At 44.0% G+C, this 20227-nt stretch overlaps 1 protein-coding gene across 8 annotated transcripts in view; it reads left to right on the top strand.

The window, feature by feature from the left end:
* Positions 1-158: 158 nt before the first annotated feature.
* The window catches only part of TRAF7 (TNF receptor associated factor 7), a 33854-nt gene continuing 13785 nt past the window's right edge, over positions 159-20227 (top strand). The window contains exons 1-8 of one of the 8 annotated variants that reach the window (XM_035131395.2): positions 303-440; positions 8029-8163; positions 10523-10640; positions 10854-10911; positions 12282-12373; positions 16809-16925; positions 17951-18043; positions 19079-19112. In XM_035131395.2, the coding sequence (XP_034987286.1) occupies positions 10560-10640; positions 10854-10911; positions 12282-12373; positions 16809-16925; positions 17951-18043; positions 19079-19112 (475 nt within the window). In that variant the 5' untranslated portion in view covers positions 303-440; positions 8029-8163; positions 10523-10559. The other 7 variants (XM_060282593.1, XM_035131394.2, XM_035131398.2 and 4 more) reach the window with 7 other exon arrangements.

Genomic DNA, 20227 nt, shown 5'->3' with positions numbered 1-20227 from the left:
TCTCTTTCGGGACATTTGATTGGATGAACCTAACGTGGCTCAAATTCGGCACAGCCATAGAGGCAAAAGAAATCGGGGGGGGGGGGTAGACGGAGGCCCGCTCAGCGAGACCAATAAAAAAGCAGCCGGAAAGGTCTCGCGACACGCCGGTAGAACAAGCACTCATGGGACCTGTAGGCCGCAGGCCGCAAAAGAGCAATCTCGGTGAAGCGCTGCACTGGGAGAAAAAAACCATGAATCCCGGCAGCCCGCGCGGCGAGCGACGCGTGATCGTCATTTCCGGCCCGGCTTGCTGGGAGGCCCAGAGGTGGGGAGCAGACAACCAGGCGCTTGGCGGTGCAGGAGCTGGACTCTGCTGGGAGAAGGCGGGGGAGCCAACATGTGCCGGGGGGCCGCGCTTGGGCCGGCCGCCTCCTCCCCCCGCCACTCCCCCGCGTCAGGTGAGAGCGCGAGGGGCGGGGCCTGTGGGTGGAGAGGGGGACGGGCCTCCTGAGACGGGCGCCCCTCCCTCCAGGTGCTGAGGGGAGGGGAATTATTATTGTAGGATTATTATCATCATAATAATCATATTCTATATTTCTTCAAGGAGCTCAAATGATATACGTGGTTTTTTCGTACTCCAAAATGCATTTTATACTCACAACAACCCTGTGAGGTAGGTTAGGCTAAGGTAGCTTTATTCATTTACTACGTGCTTTTTAACATAATTAGGATATTGAAATTACACACACACACACATACATATACATACTGCAATTTCTCTGACGGCAGAGTATATGTATTTTTGCCTGCCCCTCCATTTTTATCCTCACAACAAACCTGTGAGGTTGGCTATGTTGTATGTTACTGGCCCCAAGGTCTGTGATTCTGTTGTTGTTGTAGTGTCGTAGCTCTCTTCAAGGAAGGAACTCAAGGTGGTATCCATGATACTTTGTCATCTTCGTCCATCCCCCCCGCTCCTCCCTTTTTCTCTACCCAACAACCCTGTAAGGTAGTGTTATTTTGTTTATAACAGTAGTTAGGCTGAAGGATAGTTACTGGCTCCAATGTCACATTGCAGTGTTCTACACACTTAAGTAGGGCTTTGAATCCCTGATCTTTGTCCAATGCATTAGCCCCTTCTAGTATGGCTGTATAATGCTGTCTTCAAGAACTGATGCCCGAGTTTGCTTGTTTCTTCTCTTCTTGTGCCCTTTCCTTGTGTTGTCGTGTCCTGTTTTGGATTGTAAGCCTGTGGGTGTGAATTGTCTTATTTTAACTTTTTGTATATAAGTTATTTTAGAGGGGTTTTATTTTTTGTTTTTTTGCTGAAGAGCACTACAAAAATGCTTTAAATCAGTGGGGAGAAAGCATATTGAAATTTCTGGTAGGTCTCTGAGCAATTTCTTGTAGATTGGCAGGTACATAATATATAATATGCTAGAAGAAAATAAACTGCTCATTTCCCCTATGACATAATATAATAACTATAAACTATAATAACTGTAGCAAAATGCAACCCCGCATTATAATAGTGAAATGAAGAAAGTTTTGTTGGGGGAGGGTAATCAGAATGAGAACTGGCGGTTCCTCCCACCACCACCTTTGGTATTCTAAATACGGTAAATTTGGAGGCTCAGATTTCTTTAATTCTGGGCTTTCACACCAGGTTGCACTTGCTATCTCAGGGATCTAGATGTTAAAAAACAGAGTAGATTCCACAGACTTGAATCTTGACCATACTTGCTATATATATATATATATATATATATATATATATATATATATATGCGTGTGTGTGTGTGTGTGTGTGTGTGTGTGTGTGTGTATATATATATATAATGTTGGTGCTGATTGGGATGGCAGTCCAGTTGGGCACCCAACTGACTGCTCTAACTACTTCAGGGCAACCAAGGCAGTGTCTGATCCATACAAGGTCATATATATAATTGTTCATAAAACATGTACATGAATGTACAGAAACATGTCTGAAGCAGCACAGGAAGACAGGCCTGACTGACACCATTTTGACTCTCTCTCTCTGACCAGGTGTTCCTCTGCAAGGAAGAAGGGGGGTGGGGGGAACCTTCTCATTGTCTCAGGAATTAAAGTGATAACCCTGGCATCCTGATACCTGAGTGCCAGACAAAAAGGGTGTGATTAACTTGGCTGGGAAACAGGGAAATGTAAATATCTCTCTTTTTTGTTGATTAGGTTTTGGGGGCAGGGGGCAGGGTCCAGGATGCTCAGATTACTGCCACCAGACCTCCCCTTTCATGATGTACCTATGATGAATCTAGGGAGGGGGGTCTTGGGCTACACCCCTTCTGTGACATATGGATGATGCTTCTGGGGGGGTGGGCTGAAACCAATTTCAAATTTCTTTTTAAGGGCAGGACACCTTTGTTTGGGGTTCCTTCCTTGTTCTCCTGCGTGAGAGGAAGGACCCTGTTGCAACAGCGAAAATAAAGGCTTTGCTTCTCAAACTTCTCTGGTTGGCCTCTGTTATATTCTCCAACCGATGGAGAACCCAATAAGGGAATAAGGGCAGATTTTTGCCTATATCAGGCCTGTGGCTGGATTGCCACTGCCTTCTCAGGCACCCTGTCCAAGAAGTGAGTACAGTGGTACCTCGAGTTACAAACGCCTCAGGTTACAAACTCTGCTAACCTGGAGGAGTTACCTCGAGTTGAGAACTTTGCCCCAGGATGAGAATGGAAATTGTGTGCAGCGGCAGCAAGAGGCCCCATTAGCAAAAGCACACCTCTAGTTAAGAACAGTTTCAGGTTAAGAACGGACCTCCGGAACGAATTAAGTTAGTAAGTAGAGGTACCACTGTATTTGTGACTGGACAGTAGTTATTTAACATTTCTGAGTGCTGGGGTGGGGGGGCACACCAGCATCTCTTTCAAGGCAGATGGCACACACACCACTCCTGCAGCACCCCCCCCCCAGATTTGGAGGGTCTTTGCAGTGTACTTCAGAGTTATATAACCTGTGACCCTCCAGATATTGTTTTGCTACAATTATCTTCATCCCTTGCTGACTGAGGCTGATGGGATTTGGAGTCCAATAGCATCTGGAGGGTCATAAGTTACCCACTCCTGCTCTAAGTCTGCCTGCACACCATACAGTTAATCCCCTCCCCTGAATCCTGGGCCCTGTTGTTTACCCCTCACAGGGCTACAATTCTCAGCACCCATAACAAACTATAGTTCCCTTGATGTTTTTTTTCTGGCAGGTGTGGGACCAGTGATGTGCTTTGAATGTACAGTGGGTACACAGCCTTAGTCTTTTCATGAGATTCTGATTTTATAATTTTTACAGTGGATGTCCTTGAGTTTGGGACAAGTGTTACACGTAAAGAAACAGCAACTTGCTGTTTCAGTCTTAAGCCTGCAGGCTGCAAAAATGTATTTCATGGGTTGCTTTTAAAAACCCCTTGATATGTTCCAACTGGATGGGTTTTTTTAAAAAAAAGAAACACTTGCGTTTCTATGAGTAAGGAGGGCTTCCCTTTCTTAGCTGAAACCTTTTGGGAATGGCTGAGATGAGGAAGTGCTAGATGATTGGCTGAGATTGGTAGGGGATTTTCCTGATGAATTTACATATTGCCTATTGCTCTGCATGCCTTCCTATTTACATCACTGAGAGAGCAGACTACGGCAGAGGCCAGCAGGCATGCAAGAGACATTTTGAAAGAGGGAAATGTTTGCCTGAGATCTTCTCTGTGGAGTGTTCTGCATGATTCAGCTCTCAGTCTGCATGTGAGGTAAAAGACTTCCTCTGTGGACTCTCTCGCTCTCACTGGGAAAATACTATGGCTCTGTGTGAGCCCATCAGATCACTAAACTGCTGCCCAGATAAGAGAGAATTGGAATCAGTTGTGCCAGTTGAATAACTAGTGTGAGTTCAAATAGGTTTATGGACTTGAAAAACATTCATGTTTTATTTTTCCAACTTAGATGCCACTATTCATCCTCACAGACTCCTGAGGTGGTTAACTGTTTTGTGTTAGCTCTTAATGGAGCTGTAGAAGGTTTTGAACTCTTAGGTGCCTGAGCAAGATGGTTTGATGTGTCCTGGTTCTGACTGGTGTTAACTGCTTGCTGCTCTTTACTGTATTCCATTTCCTACTCATGATGGAGAGCTGCTGACTGTTGCCTCCTTCCTTGGAAGAAGGTGCAATGTTCTGCCTATGGGCTGTTGTGCTTCATAGTGGCTTTGTTTAAATTCCCTTTCATGCTTAGGAGGTTTTGTGTATAAGGAGGGCTTAAATGTCGGTGATTCCAGAGTTTTCATTTCTCAGCACAGCTCTTTAAGCCAGCTGGTCTTTCACCCATTGGGTGAAGTGATACAGCTGTTTTCCAGGCTCTTGGGCCAGCTAAGGCAAAGGTTAGTCTTGTGCACTGCTTTTTAATTTGGTTTTAGAACAAAGTTAAACAGACAGTTGAAAATCACCTACTGTTTTCTTCTCTGCTTTTGTTACCTTTTGAGATGCAAGGAGGCTAGCTTCTGGTGATGCAAGGAGGCTAGGTTCTGGTGAATTGTGAAATGGTGCTGGGGGATGGAATGCAGTGTGCTGTGATTTGTCAAGCAATAAATAGCAAGGGTCCAGGTGATTAGATTAAGACCTTCCTAATGTGCAGGTGCAGTGTTAGAAACTCAGATATATAAGCTATGCACCAAATGGCTCCTTAAACCAGGGTTGCAGTCACCAAAACAGAATGTCTAGTTGCCATTTTTGGGTAACATGGCTCAGTCTAAACTGTTATTTTTCAAAGGATGCACTGAGTCTGATTAAACATCTGGCTAGTTTAGATGACAACCTTGAGCTATGTTAAGAGCTTTGACAACTTAAAAAAGAAAAGTCACTTGATCCAGGGACAGTCCTCATATATATTGGCCTGTTCCGACCTCTTTTTCTTAATGGTGACCGCTCCTTCTCAGACTGCCCAGAAGAAGCATTATGGTTCCAGAAATTCATTCCCAATTGTACAGATAAAATATGATAGCATTCTACAGAATTGTACAGATAAAATATGATAGCATTCTACAGAATGGGGTATTAGCGTGTGAGAACAGTCCAGATCCAAATCCAAGGATTCCCAGGATGCACCTCCAGATGGTGGAGCCGTCAGGTGCCATCCTGGCTGCTGGGCATCTTCACTTGGTTGCAAATGGTTGATAGCCAGGTGCAAAATGCACTTGCCGCCTGACTAATTTTGAACACTGCCCAGGTGCATCCAGTATGAATGTGGACTGTTTCTGGCTTTCTGCTAGGTTAGCACATCATAGATGAGCTCTATGCATTAATTGCCATGGGTATATGTGACCAGTATTTCATGCAGCAAGCATGTGAAGTGTGAGTGACATGTCTTTAAGCACCTAGAGCAGCAGATTAGTCCAAAGCCCCTGATAGACGCCTCATGTAAGGTTTTGATTAGTTCCAACAGGACTCTAGCTATATTATTGATTATGCCAGCACCACTAGATATCTGAGAGCCAGCTTTCACTCTTTAGGGATTACTTCTATGCTGAATCATGAAAATGTTCAGCTGTTTCTTTGGCAGCATTGTAAAATGCCCAGGTGACTCAGCCTGACAGCCACATGTGAAATACCTCTAAGGAAGTAATTGTGAACTGATTTCAGTGCAGTGTGTCTTGGCTTGGATTTGTTTTTTAGAGGGTTAGACGTGAGTTAGTTTCCATCCTTTCTCAGTCTATGTATGGTTATATTTTTAAAAATTCTATCTTTTTGTTGTTGTAAATAATAATCTTAAGCTTATTTAACACTGATTATATGCTTCCTAGTGTAGTTTGGGGGAAATCCTTGGTACCCTGTCTGCTGTGGCAGCTAGGAATTTGAGATACTTGAGAGATTCATTCACTTACTTTAGTATCAGGCTGGCAGTCTTGCTTTTGAATCTAGTGTCTGAAAATTTATTATTTATTATTTATTTATTTTCTGTGACAGTAACAGCTTATTTAACCAGTTCTTAAATGCTTGGAATATTTGCCTTCCTCCGTATTCCATAATTGGGCTAAACTAATCTTTGCTGCCACTAGCATAAGCTGGACCAAGCTTGAGCAACATTTTCTGGAACAGATCCAGTAGTTGTCCTTCAGGTTCATCTATTAACATGCATGTATTCATAAAACTGATAATGATTTGGGGAGCCTGTGACCCTTCAGTTGTTAGACACCATCGGGCCAGTGGCCAGGGATGATCAGAACTGCAGTTAAGTGACATCTAGAGGACACAATATTGCCCATTCTTCCTCTTTTCCCAGACCATAGGAGGGGTAAGACTTGGACAAAATAGCCAGCTCCCAGGAAGAAACATAGGTGAGCCCTCAGTTGCCTTCCTCATACCCTGTTTAATCTTGCCTAAGAGGTGATACTTCTGAGTGGTTTTGAGACATCAAGATGGCTGCAGGCTCTGCACTCCTGACTGAAGAGCTTTTGTGGTACCCTTCCAGTATTTTCTCAGCAAAGGACAACCCCGCTGATAACTAGTATGTCTACTTAAATAATCTCTGTGTTAATAGTTTGCAACTTTTGTCAAACCAACCTGCCTTGTCAGTAGGGTTGCCAGACTCAATAGTGGACAGGACTTCTGTGCCTTTAATTGCCCTGCTCTCTTTTGAGTCTGGAAACCTTAAAGAGAAACCAGCAGACCCTTTGCTTGGAAATTAAACAAAGGGTTTGCTGGTTTCTCTTTAAGGTTTCCAGAATCAAAAGAGTCAGTTGTCAGTAGAAGGTGCTTCTGTTTGTGTTAGAGTTTGTTGGGCTTGAGTCTGAAGGTGGAGGAGGCAGATCCATTTTCTCTGATGCAGCGTTGGTGAGTGCCCATGGGCTGCAGCAGAAGTTGGCTAAGGAAGCAGTTTAATGGGCTATGGTCAGTGTTCCCAGGACAGTGCCTGGATCTGTGGCCTCTAAGTGCAGATCAACAAATGCAGGAAACGGAGAGCCCTGTGGGTTTTTTCTTTCTTTCACCATGAGTAACTCTGCTTCGTTCTAGAGTCCTGCAATTGTTTGTTTTCTTCTGCATAAACAGACTTTCAGCAAAGGAAACAGGAGGACACAAATACTACTGGAGTACATCAGATTTTATAAGGGGGCAAGGAAAAGGAAGCCTAAATGTAAATAAATCCATATAAATAATTCTCTGACCAAAAAAATGTATCAGCACATTACTTGGCCATATCCATCTGCTGGCCACAACTGAGAGCAAATTCATGGAGTATTAAGCTGTCAATAGCTACTAGCCACAGTGGCTTTGCTCAGCCTCCTCTGAATACCAGTTGCTGGGAATCACAAATGGGGAGATGGCTGCTGTTGCTTGTGGGATTCTCATTGGTGCATCTGGTTGGCCACTGTGAGAACAGGATGTGGGACTAAATGGGGCCTTTGCTCTGATCAATCAGAGCTGCTTTTATGTTCTTAACGTCGTCTTCTTCTTCTTCTTCTTCTTCTTCTTCTTCTTCTTCTTCTTCTTCTTCTTCTTCTTCTTCTTCTTCTTCTTCTTCTTGGCGATCACTCGTTTCCAAGTAAGATTGTCTTCCATAAACACAGTTTTAACAATGGGTCCATAAGTGAGTGTGGAGGCCAATTCTGGATCCACACGTCCTTCCACAGTGGGGACATTGGTTTCCGGGCGGGAGTTGATGACGGTGTGGATTTGCCAAGCGTGCCTTCCTCTTAGCACGTTTCTCCCTTGCGTCCTGAGATCGAGTGTCTTCAAAGCCCATGACACCTTTGGTAAAGGAGCGCTCGCAGGCCAGTGTTTCCCAGTTGTCAGTGTTTATACCACATTTTTAAAAAGTATTTTTAGTTATGTTCTTAACAGAACGATGGCCTCAGTGGACCCTGATTGGTCTGGCCCAGCAGGGCTCTTATGGTCTTATCCCTGTTCCTAATCATATACTGAGGTGGATGGTGGCTTCCATCTCCTCTCTGGCATCTGATTGTCATCAGCAATGTGACTGACCGAAAGCTCGTTCTTTCAGCTTACTTCAAATTTATTTATTTTTTTGGCAAAAACAGAGAAGTAAATTAAACAAACAAACAAAAGCACAACCCTGAGTTGCCCATCAGAGGAGCCAGGAAGACAGCTGTCCATTCCAAACACAGGCAGGCCGTGGGACCTGGATCCAATCATTCCACCACCACCTCATCAAGGTAGGGCTGCATGTTCTTCTTTGCCAGCTGTGGCAAGAGGCTACTCAAACTGCTTGTGTTCCTAGTGCAAAGTGAGAGGTTTGGTTTGCTGATGGAACAGGCAGGCTAGAACGTGGCTTAGCATGTACAGTCTTGGGAGTAGAGAACACCAGAAGAGACTAGCTGCTGGATCAGATCAAGGGGGGCGATTCAGTCTAGCATCTTGTTCTCACAGTGGCCAACCAGATGCCCTAGTGGGAAGCCCACAAGCAGGACCTGAGAGCAACAGCACTCTTCCCCGCTTGTCATTCCCAGCAACTGGTATTGTGAGGCATGCTGTCTCCAACAGAAGAGAGTAGGACTTACCCATCCAACTTGGTGGCCATCACTCCTTCTTGGAGCTAGGGCACTGTTGCTGGATGGGTGCTTCTGGAGAAAGAGAGCTTGTCTTCTTCCAAAGGTAAGATCAGAATATTATTTTTGTTTTTAAAACTCTCTCATACCAAATGTAACAGATTTGTAGAAAAGACTTTACAACCTGAAAAAAGAGGCAATGCATGTACTTTTGTAAACCAAGAAAATATTTAATAAAAATATATATTAAAAAATCATTTTAATTAGGAAAAAATACAAACATAAAAATACAAACACTTCCATAAGATATAAACAAGGCACACATCATTACAGTCAAGCTGCTATTATAAAGTGAGTCAGGAAAAATGAATTAGATCTTGCCTATGACCAATTCTCCAGGAGGGTCCTCGATTGGTCAAAGTAAAGCAAAACACTCCTAAGAGCAATACAGCATTAAATAGCAGGATGTGCATTTAAAAAATAGGGCCATGTTTCTCAAGCTGCGCCAATTGCTTAATTAAGGCATTCCTTAAATTACTGAGGTCTGTCACATTCTCCCTGACTTCGGAACTTTATTTGGTGGCCTCGCCAAGCTTCTACATACCCCCTCTTCACAGCTGCTGTACGTACATCTGCCCCAGATGACACCACTTTATCTTCGGCTGGAGGTAATTAGATTCACAGCAGTCAGCCCCAACTTCTTTTTTAGGGAAGGAAATCAATCCAAGCCTTTCCTGCTTATATTCCTGTTGGGCTTGCAAAATCGTTTGCTCACCCCGTTTTTCTGCTGTCGTATCTTGTTTAGTTACTTACTGTGTCTGTGGAATGCTTCCCCCAGGGAGGTTCGCCTGGCACCTTCATTATGCACCTTTAGGTGCCAGGCAGAAACGTTCCTTTTTACCTAGGCCTTTGGTTGATTTGATTGACATCCTATGTCTTTTAAAATGTGGATTTTGGGGGGGAGGGGTTAATATGTTTTTATTTTGATTACATATTTTGTGGTCTTACATTTTGATTTTGTTCTGTGAACCGCCCTGAGGCCTCTCTGTATAGGACAGTATATAAATCATCATCATCATCATCTGCTTTTTCTGTGTTTGAGCACTAGATGCTCAAGGCCTATTCCTGGGGCCCTTCCACTTTTGTTCCTTCATCATGTTTATTTTGTGGAGTTCCTGTTTCATTTTACATGCCCTTTTAATCTATGAAAGTTCATCCCTTCTTTGGCTGCTGGTCTTAAACCCATTTCCAGGCTGCTATGAATAATCCAAGGATGTTGATAATCTCTAGTAAATCTCCCTCGCTAGAGAGTCTTTGTCCATGGCATTGAAGGAAGTGTCTTTTTGGAAGCACCACAAACTCCATCCCTGGTACTCATATCAGAATAAGTTACAGCCTTCTCTCACCACACACCTCATTTAATTTAAAAATTAGAGCCTATGGTAATATAATAATAATTTATTATTTATACATCGCCGATCTGGCTGGGTTTTCCCAGCCACTCTGGGTGGCTTCCAACAAAATATTAAAATACAATGGTCTGTTAAACATTAAAAGCTTCCCTAAACAGGGCTGCCTTCAGATGTCTTCTAAAAGCAGTGCCAGGTGAGGGCATTCTCTCTGGCAGCCCCTAAGCTGTAGCACTCCCTGTCCACAGAGGTGTGCCTGGCACCTTCATTATACAGCTTCTGGTGAATACTGAAGACACACCTCTTTATCCTGGCCTTTGACACCTGAGATGTAAATTTTTAGGAGGCACCTAATTTCTGTGCTTGTCAGTTGTTTTAAACTGCTTTAATACTGTATTTAAATGTTGCAACCCACCCTGGGACCTTAGAGTGAAGGGCAGATAATTATGAATAATAATAGCAATAATCATGCTATTTTTTTAAATATTAGGTTATTTTTTAAAAAAAATATTCTTAAGCCAGCTGTGCACAGGCTTGGTGCAGCACCTTTTGCATGTCTGAGATAGATTATAAAGTATATTATCCTTTAACAATGTTCTTTATTTTTATGTTACCAGAGGCAGCGTTTAGAACATTCAAATGTGGGGTTAGATTATGAGCGCCAGTAAGAACACCCGCTACAATCGTTTCCCCAGTGGTACAACAAACTGTGCTGCTTCAGAAAACACTAACGGGGTAAGAGAATGCAACATGATTTTGGGGGGTGGGCCATTAGAGTCTTGGCTTTTGTTAGCTTACTCTCTGAATTTTTCAGGAAAATGGGCTGTGCCTCCCTTGACAGTCTGTGGTCGTATCCAGTCACTCTTGCTTTTACTAACCCTGGTTAACTGGTGCTTTCAGTCTACAGAGGACAGATTATGTGATGACGTGTTTCCTCTCTTTTTCCAGACCAGAATGGAGACAACTTTTGGGCCTGCTTTTTCTGCAGTGACTACCATCACCAAAGGTCAGTGTTGAGCAATCTCTAGTTATTATCACACTGCATTGAAGGGTTATGTCACATCCACAACACATGGCTTTCCCCAAAAGTGCTGGGAATTGTAGTTCTGGGAGGGGTGAACTACAGTTCCCAGGATTCTTTGTAGGGGAACCATGTGCTTGAAATGTATGGTGTGAAAGTGTTTCACTGGGTCATAGTGGACAAGGTCCTCTCCCACATATCCACATAATGCTCAGCCCCCACAGGGAAGAATATACTGGGAGAGGCACCCTCTCCCCAACAACCCACACCAAAGCCATTTAGAAATTAAAACATTTGCACTGACACCTCAGCCGCCCTGAGCCCGGTTTTTGACTGGGGAGGGCGGGGTATAAATAAAAATTTATTATTATTATTTATTATTGAAATCAGACCAGTGCAGTTTCTTTAGGGCTGGTGTTATATGATCCACTGTACAGTGTTCCTGACAGCAGTCTAGCCTCTGCATTCTGGATTCTGCAGTAGCTGTGGTTTCCATACTGTTTTCAATGGTAATCCTATGTAGAACACACTGCAATAGTCTGTCGTAGCTCGTGGAGTTGATGGAAGCAGCCAGATTTATTTATCGCCAATGAATTGCAGTAGGCAAACACCACAACAGTGTGTGCCCGGTGGCATAGGAAGGGGGCTGCAGTGGGTGCGGAACGCCCCGGGTATCATAACTGAGGGGTGTGACCATGGGGCCTGGCCCGAGCCACACATCTCTCCTGGGAAGTGACGCAGTGGCTCAGGCACCTGCAGGCTCCATGCTGCCCGAAATGGCAACGTGGGGCTTGCAGACTCCGTGGAGGTTCCGCACAGCGTGCTTTGCCCTGGCTTGCCCCGCCCCATGGGCAGCTTGCCCCACTCCTGGGTGCAGGGCATTTGCGCTGCCCCGGGTGCCCAAGCAGCTAGCTACACTGCTGTGTGTGCCGATCGCAGCTGTAGCAAGCTAAAGAAACCTTGCATAGGCGGAGCCAATTGAGAGCACCAGTTGGGAATGCTTAATAAATACACATACCATGTGTGGCTGTAATGCTAACAGCCGCTAAGAATAGGAGCATTCATCTTCAACTGTTTTTTGAGTTTGCGGGGTTAAAGGTTTATGGAGGGGAATTGGAAGCTCTTGTTCCTTTTTGTTCTCTTTTTCTTTTATGTGTGTGGTTGGGGGAGTGCTATTCCCCCCCCCCAAGAGCTGCTTCATTGGGAAATTGATCTATGGATAGATTATAGAGCAGCCTTTGCCAGTCCAGCTGGGGGGGAAGGCAGCAGGTTGGCGAAGGCTCTTCTAGAGACATCTGATCTGGTGTATAGAAGTTGCAGAATGTCTCAGGTGCCTGTTCTGCTTCTTCTTTTAGCGGACGGGAGTAGTACATTCAAACAGCATCGCCGGACACCCTCCTCTTCCAGCACGCTCACCTATTCCCCTCGCGACGAGGATGATGGCATGGTACGTTCTTTGGCATGAAGGGTCACTTGCAGCTGGGAGAGGAATGGGGTTAGTGCTGTGGGAGGTGGATTTGCCAAGCTGCTATCATGGACTCTGCAGTTCCCACACTTATGTTTTCAAGTCCCAGTTTCTGGTTGCCTGCTTTTGTTCCCTTCACTTCAACACCACTGGAAGGTGCCCCTCTGCACATCAGTTCTATGCTGTGTGAAACGGAATGTAGGTACATAAGCACGACACTGTGATCCATTGGATTGTGCCACCCACAGACCTCCTAATTGTGTTCATGTCTGTCTGCTTCCATGGACCTTGACTGGGGGGGCTTCCATGGTAGGGAATGTATTTGCAGCTGTCAGGGTGCAGACCTCGCCTGTGCTGTTATGGTTTCTTACCTGGAGTTTTCCAACAAATACATGTCTGCTGACTGGCTTCGGACTATGGTCTCAGCCTAGCATACTTCACAGGGCTGCTGGAAGAATAAATGAGAGTAGATGGCTTCGGCCAGACATCAGTTGTGTAATGCAGAGCAATATGTTAAGTATTCTCATGTGTTGTGTACACACATAGAGTGCCCACTTAGGCTTGCACGGTCACAATGTTGCAGTAACAGTAGAAACCACAAGACCTGCACCCCCCCAAAAATCAAGCTGTAGGCCTAGCATCCCTCCAGATTGGATTGCTGAAACATGAAGCTTCCCTTTGTCTGGAAATGTCAATTGGTGTGAAAAGCTGCTGTTGTCTGGGGTGTGGTGGTTTGAATACTTTACCTTAGTGTTCCATCAGCACTGGTTATCTCTTCGTTTCTGGACCATGTTTAAGGTGTTGCTTCTTACCTTTGTGCTGACATCTGACATTTCTTCCTCTGTTGTGCCCTTTTCTACTGCCTCCAACCCCTCATATATATGGATATTTGCTTTGCAGATTTGTGTAGCTGTTTCCGTTTTTATTTTGATGTAGACAGGATTTTATCATGACCTAATCTGATTTTGGGCATTGTATGTCACTCCGGTTTCTGTTGGAGAAGCATGGGGTTTGAAATCCTTTACATTAAACAATAATTCCCATCAGTGCTCTACATATTGAACCACTGTATCATAGAGGCACTGTGGGCCGAGCATCCCTGTGCTGTGACTGTCTCAGTTTCCATCTGCGATAACTATTGCGATGGCTACTAGCCTGCTATATTTATTTTAAGGCATTTATATACCACCCTTCATAATATCTGTCCCAAGGCTATTTATGCTGCACTTAAAACAATATACAGTACTATGCACTGGTGGAATTAAAATCAATAAAGAAGTAACACACTTAAATAGCCATTAAAACCATAGAGAGAAAAGCAAAGCTTAAAAGACAGCTTCTTTCCAATGTTAAAAGTACAAACCTTTGAAAACATCTTCCCCGACAGCCTAAAAGTTAGCATGGTGTATCTTAGGTGGGTCCCCATGAGTAAGTGAGTTTCATAATCAGGGTGCCCTGTATGAGAAAGCCCACCCCTTTGTGGCCACCCACTTGACCTCTGATGAAAATCTGCTGCTTTCAGTGGCGGCTTGTGGCTTCAGCTACTGGACTGCGATATCGCCATGAGCGGTCTCAAGCCACTTTTCGCTCCCCCCCCCCAACTAATGCAGCGGCAAGGTAGGGAAGCTGGGGTGAGTCCCCCCACCTCAATTCGGCTGGTCCCCTCGAGACCCCACTCTTGAGGTTTGGGCAGGGTTAGTATGGGAAGAGGTAGCCCTTTTATGCTACCTGGTAGTATGAATTTCATTTTGTTTAAGTTACAGTCATCAATCAGGGTGGCTTTTTGGTCAAATATTAACATATAATAACTAATAAACAAAAACTAAAAACAGCAATTTTCTTAAAGCAGCTTAAAAGTAATAGATGAATCAACAAAAGCTAAATGCCCAGGAAAATGACAAAGTCTTGGCTGCGTGATGGAAAGAGATTTGAGAGGGTGCTTGGGGAGTCTCTCTGGGGAGAGTGTTACAAAGCCGAGGCATCACCCTTGAAAAGGCCCTTTCTCTTAAAAAGGCACGCATCATACTTCAGCCAGCCGCCCTCCAAATGTTTTAGAATTTAACTCCCATCAGCCCCAGCCAGCATGACCAGTGGCCAGGAATGATGGAAGCTGTACCCAAAACATCTGGAGGTGCCAGGCTGGGAAAGGCTTCAGACAGCAGGCGAACCCAGAGGCGGGTCTCTGGAGATGGACTCCTAAATACAGACAGGCACATAACTGGAGACAGACGAGCCTTTCGGTACCCTGGTCTCAAGCCATGGAGGGATTTAAAGATCAAGGCTATCACTTTGAATCGAGCCTAGCAATGGAACAGGAACCCAGAGCAGTTTCCAAAGCGTGGGCAGCATTTCCTCCAAAGGCCTCCTGAAAAATATTTGTTTCGCCAGGCGCTTTGGGAGAAGCTAATTCAATTCAGTGTTGGTCATGTGTTCTGCATTTTATGGTTGTTGTATTTTTATGCGATGGCGACTTATACGTATGCCTGTAAATAAAAATAGAGTAATACAATAATTGTATTATTGTAATAACCTGCAGTTTTATAAGAGTACATATTTAAAGCAGATGAATAAATGAGCAAATTAAGTTAATTTGGATATGCAGAAGATATTAAAGAATAAATTTAAGGGACTGCAGAAAGAGGGGGAAGGAAGTCAAGTTTTGAAATGTTAAAATGATTGTAAAATTAGTGAGATGTATAAACCTGAAAAGCAAAAACTTAAAATAAAATAAAATAAAAAAGAGTAATGACTGGTTCCTTTTAGCAGAGTTCAATCCCCGATGGCATCTCTAGATAGGGCTGGGAAAGACTGCCAGTCAGTATAGGTAACACTGACTAGGTGGACTCGCTATAAAGCAGCTTCCTGTGTTTATTCTATTTGGATTTTCTGTAGTCACACTTGGCTCTTTGGCTTTTAATCATTGCCATTTAACTGCCAAATAAGTTCAAATGCCAGTGTCTTCTGAAACCCCCAAAGCAACCCACCCAGCCCCCCTACTCAAGAGATCCTCTGTGGTGCTGCTTTGAGGAATGCTGTGGTAGAAATCTGAGGGGCGTGTGGTTCCACTGGCAGAACATCCCTTCCTGAGCCAGTCCCAGAAAGCTTGCAGCCAGGACGAGCCTGGCGATTGGTGGGCTCTCTGCCCAGCTGGCTCTCCCGCCAAACAGGAAAGCCACAAAGCAGAACCCGGACTGAATTGAATAGGAGGAAGTCTCCAACCAGCTACGCAAAGAAATTTGGCAGAAGTGAAAGAGGCAGCCTAACAACAAGTGCTCTTAGGAACAGCAGCACCCATGAGAGAAGCATGTTACCCTTTGGGTAAAGGATCCTAGCCGGGAACTGGCGCTTCTGGAAGGAAGCCCAGCCAAGCACCCAGAAGTTCCATGCCAGGAAGGTGAGCCGATACGCAGAAACATCAAATATTGAGACAGAAGTAGGCACTTATAAATTCCAGGAGCTGTTTCACACTTGTCTGAGGTTTGTCTAGCTTGAGCTTGCAGTTTAACATTTCTTTTGAAAGAAGCAGGTTTTCTGCAAGTCATTAAGCTTGCATAAAATGAAAAAGAGATGATTTACACAGGGCAGGAGTGTGTATATGTATTTTCAGGTGAGGTATTAAAAGAAACAGCTGTACAGACTAAATAAAATCTGTTCTGTCTCCTCCTGCCTTTGCCCCATTTCTGAGGCCCAAATTCACCCAGATAGCACTAAATTTTAAGTAGCTGCAGGGTTTTTATTCTTGCTCCTAAAATGTGAACAACTTGCAGTTGTTACAAAAATGGTGCTGTAGGGTTCCTTCTGTTCACTTGGAGCATTAATTGGCATTCTGCAGACCATCTTTTCCTACCAGAATCAGAGGAACCACCCATTGAAAAAGAAGCTCAGTTTCAGTTCAGCACAAGATATGTGGATTTTGCAGAAAAGCCACAAAAATTCAGCTTCCTGCAAATCTCGGTTTTGGAGTGGAGATGAGACCCTTGAAAAAGGCAGTTGCTGAGCCCTTTATGATTGCTTGAAAAACTGCGGCAATACCTGGTGAAATCTGAGGAGGCAGAGAAGTGAGAAAATATTTGCAGTGTCTAGAAGATGCTGACCCTCCCTGTGAATGGTGGAAGCAGAATAAATTTGCTGCATAGTAAAAAAATGCAGAATAGAATGCAAAAACAAGAGAGATGCAGGCTTGCTTAATTTCCATAACTTAGAAAGGTTTCAGAATCCAGCTTTGATTGGCATAGAACGTTGATATGAATTTAGCCCAAAGAACACACAACCCTTGCTTACATGTGTAAGCAAGAGCTTTCTGGGATCTCCCACAGTGCCCAAACCCCAGACCAACTGCTAAGCATGGCAGAGCCCTGCTCTGTGTTTTGTCACATGTGACTCTAAATTGCTGTCCTTTCTCTCTCTCTCTCTGCAGCCACCAATCAGCACTCCACGCCGGTCTGACTCTGCCATCTCCATCCGCTCGTTGCATTCAGAGTCCAACATGTCCCTGCGCTCAACTTTCTCTCTCCATGAGGAAGAGGAAGAGCCAGTAGGTATTTGGGGAGTTGGTGGTGGTGGTGGTGGTGAGAGTTTTCCATAAAAAGATGCAGAGGAAAGAGCCCAAGGGCTTTTATAAACTGCCAAATAGTGGAAAGGCATGTAATGTGGCAGCGATGACCCAAGTACAGTAATTAGTGGCCAAGGGAGATAAATAGCAATGCTGTGTAAATGTATCAGGTGATTGGTGACTGAAGCAAGGTTGGTTAGCCTGCTTCCAGCTCAACCTATGAAATGCAAATCTCTACCACAGCCTTGCTGCAGGAAGAGTTTTCCCAAGATCCAGACTTTGGACCTGTATGGAGTTCAGAACTGTGACCATGCTGTAAAAATTATTCACACACAAAAATGCACAAACCAGATCCAGGACCTTTGTAATACCTTAATTGCATTTTAACCCATTTATCTCTTGTTGGCTGTAGTCACAAGCAGCAAAAGGTTTGTTTAGATGTGCAAATGGAAACCTTTAGTCCTATTTTCAGGTGGATTTAAACTAGTGGTTCCCAAAGGGGGTGATACCACCCCTTTGGGGGTGGGAGTGGTAACGGGATTAACTAGGGGGCACTAAGGGCTGCAGGGAGCAGTGCTAGAGGTATGAATGCTGGTATTGGAAAGCTGGTATTACTGGAGTAAGTTAATTTTGTTGAATTATATAAGCTAATGGGATTTTGAATAAATGTGCAATTAGTTGTTACAGTTTTGAATTTTATTGTGTTTCTGTCTTTAGTGGGCTGTGCAAACCACTGTTCTGAAAAATGCTTTTAATAGGGTAGAGTAGGGGGCACTGTGGATGGGTTTATGCAGTCAAGGGGCTCGTGGCCTGAAAAGGTTTGGAAAGCACTGATTTAAACCCTTTGCAAAGCCTAACCCTGGACTTAGTTTTCTGTTTGCTAATTGTTCTTGGCTCATGTGCTCTGCAACATCACCACTTGTACTACGGAAGGTTGCTGAATCTGAACAAAAAGGGTGAAAACTTTCCTTGTTTACCTTTGTTTTCTGGTTGTTCTCCCTGCACAGGAGCCGCTGGTGTTTGCTGAGCAGCCCTCAGTGAAGCTCTGCTGCCAGCTGTGTTGCAGTGTGTTTAAAGATCCAGTAATCACGACCTGTGGGGTAAGGACAGGAACCAGGCTGCAGTTTCAGCTGCACAGAAGAAGAATACGTTTTTTTTAAAAAAGCTACAAATGCTAGGAATCCTTTTCCTCCTCCCCCCCCCCCCCCGGTCCCCAGAGACCGATAAATAATGACTTCTCTTAAGAGAACAGATTTATAGCGATGGAGAGGAAGAGGAAAATGGTCACCTTTTTCAGTCTGGAATGTTATTGTCTCACGAGTGATGAAAATCATTTTTAAAACGCTAGCATGTTGTAACTTTGTTGCTTTACACATATTTCATGTTGTACAATTATGTTGAGTTTTTGCATATTTAGTCTCACCGGCTTTTTTCTTTCCAATTTATTTGTTTATTAAAAAAAATGTTTGTATACCGCTGGATCATTAAAAAAAAATCAAAGTGGTTTACACTTTGAAAAGTGGTTTGCACAATGAAAATAGAAAAAAAAACATACTATAAAGCCATTTAAAAAGTTAAAAACTGGCATCAGCCGTCGTGGAAGGATATATTCTTAATTGTCTGCATAGCCTTTGGTAGAAAAGGTTTCAGCTGGCACAGAAGGTGCCTTCTGGATATCTATTGGCAGAAAGTTACACAGGACTCGGCCACTAAATGACACTATGAAGGCTCAGTTTCTTGGTTGAACCTTTTTAAAACAACAATAACCCTGTGTTGTGTTACAGGAAGACAGCAAGTATATAGCTTTTTTTAAAAAGGGGGGAAAAGAAAGGTGGGCTGATAGCTGGCATTTGAGGAGTTGGAGATCAGGTGTCTGTCAGCAGAACCTCATTACCTCAAGGAAGATGACTCAGCCATTACCAGCCTTTCTAGCTTAGTGGAATATCCATATTTTGAAAATCCTGCCTGCAATCCTGGAGAGCCACTGCCAGTGTGAATAGACAATTCTGGGCTAGGCGGACCCAAAGGTCTGACTCAGATATTAAGGCAACTTCCTGTGCTCCAAGGACTAGATGGAGATTTTGCCTGATCTGGAAAAGTAATTCTTAATGGTCATGCGCTCTCTTTCTTCGCAGCACACTTTTTGCAGAAGATGTGCCTTAACCTCTGGTAAGTGCTCAAAGACATTCTCTTGCAACATTCTCAGCTGTCTTTTCAGGGATGGGGGTGCGCGGATGTGTGTTTCTTCCTCTTTTGCTTTCCTCTGAAAAATGCAACTTGTGCTTGTATGTCTGCAGCTATCTTCACCCCTCCGAGAATTCTGTGCCTCCCCTAAAACGCAAATGGTCTGGTCCTGCTTTGCTGATAGATTGTCCTGCTACCTCTCTTTGAAAAGTAGCTTCTCAATTTCATCAGAGCCCCAGAGCTGGTGCTGGGCCACTAGGCTCCAGTCCATCTTATGCTTTAAAAAAAGGGGGGGTTATGGGAGAAGAAAACATCTGTCAAAGATGCATAACCAACCATTATTTGCTGATGCTCTACTGATGCTGTTAATCATATTTTAATGAGTACAGTGGAATCTCGGTTTATGAGCACAATTGGTTCCGGAAGTCTGTTCATAAACTGAAGCGTTCATAAACTGAAGCAAACTTTCCCCTTGAAAGGAATGGAAAGTGGATTAATCTGTTCCAGACGGTCCGCGGAGTACTTAAACTGAAGCGTTCATAAACTGAAGTGAACTTTCCCCTTGAAAGTAATGGAAAGTGGATTAATCTGTTCCAGACGGGTCCGCGGAGTACTCAACCTGAAGTGTACTTAACCCGAAGCATGGGTGTAATTGGTTCCGGAAGTCTGTTCATAAACTGAAGCGTTCATAAACTGAAGCAAACTTTCCCATTGAAAGTAATGGAAAGTGAATTAATCCGTTCCAGATGGGTCTGCGGCGTTCATAAACCGAAAATTCATAAACCGAGGTGTTCATAAACCGAGGTTCCACTGTATTTATGGGTTGATTTTATTGTATTTTGTTTGTTACTTGATATCCTTAATGAAAGTGTTGGTTATAAATATTTCAGTAAATAAGCAAAATCAACCAGCTCTTATACAGTCAAACCTCGGAACTCGAACGTAATCCGTTCCAGAAGACTGTTTGACTTCCGAGGCGTGGTTTCCGATTGGTTGCGAGAGCTTCTTGCACTCAAGCGGAAGCCACGTCAGACGTTTGAGTTCTGAGGAACGTTCGAAAACCGGAACACTTACTTCCAGGTTTTTTGGCATTCGGGAAC

This window comes from Zootoca vivipara, chromosome 14, assembly GCF_963506605.1.
Source record: "Zootoca vivipara chromosome 14, rZooViv1.1, whole genome shotgun sequence".
NCBI classification, from domain to species: Eukaryota; Metazoa; Chordata; class Lepidosauria; order Squamata; family Lacertidae; genus Zootoca; species Zootoca vivipara.
This window is presented reverse-complemented; position numbering and strand designations above follow the sequence as displayed.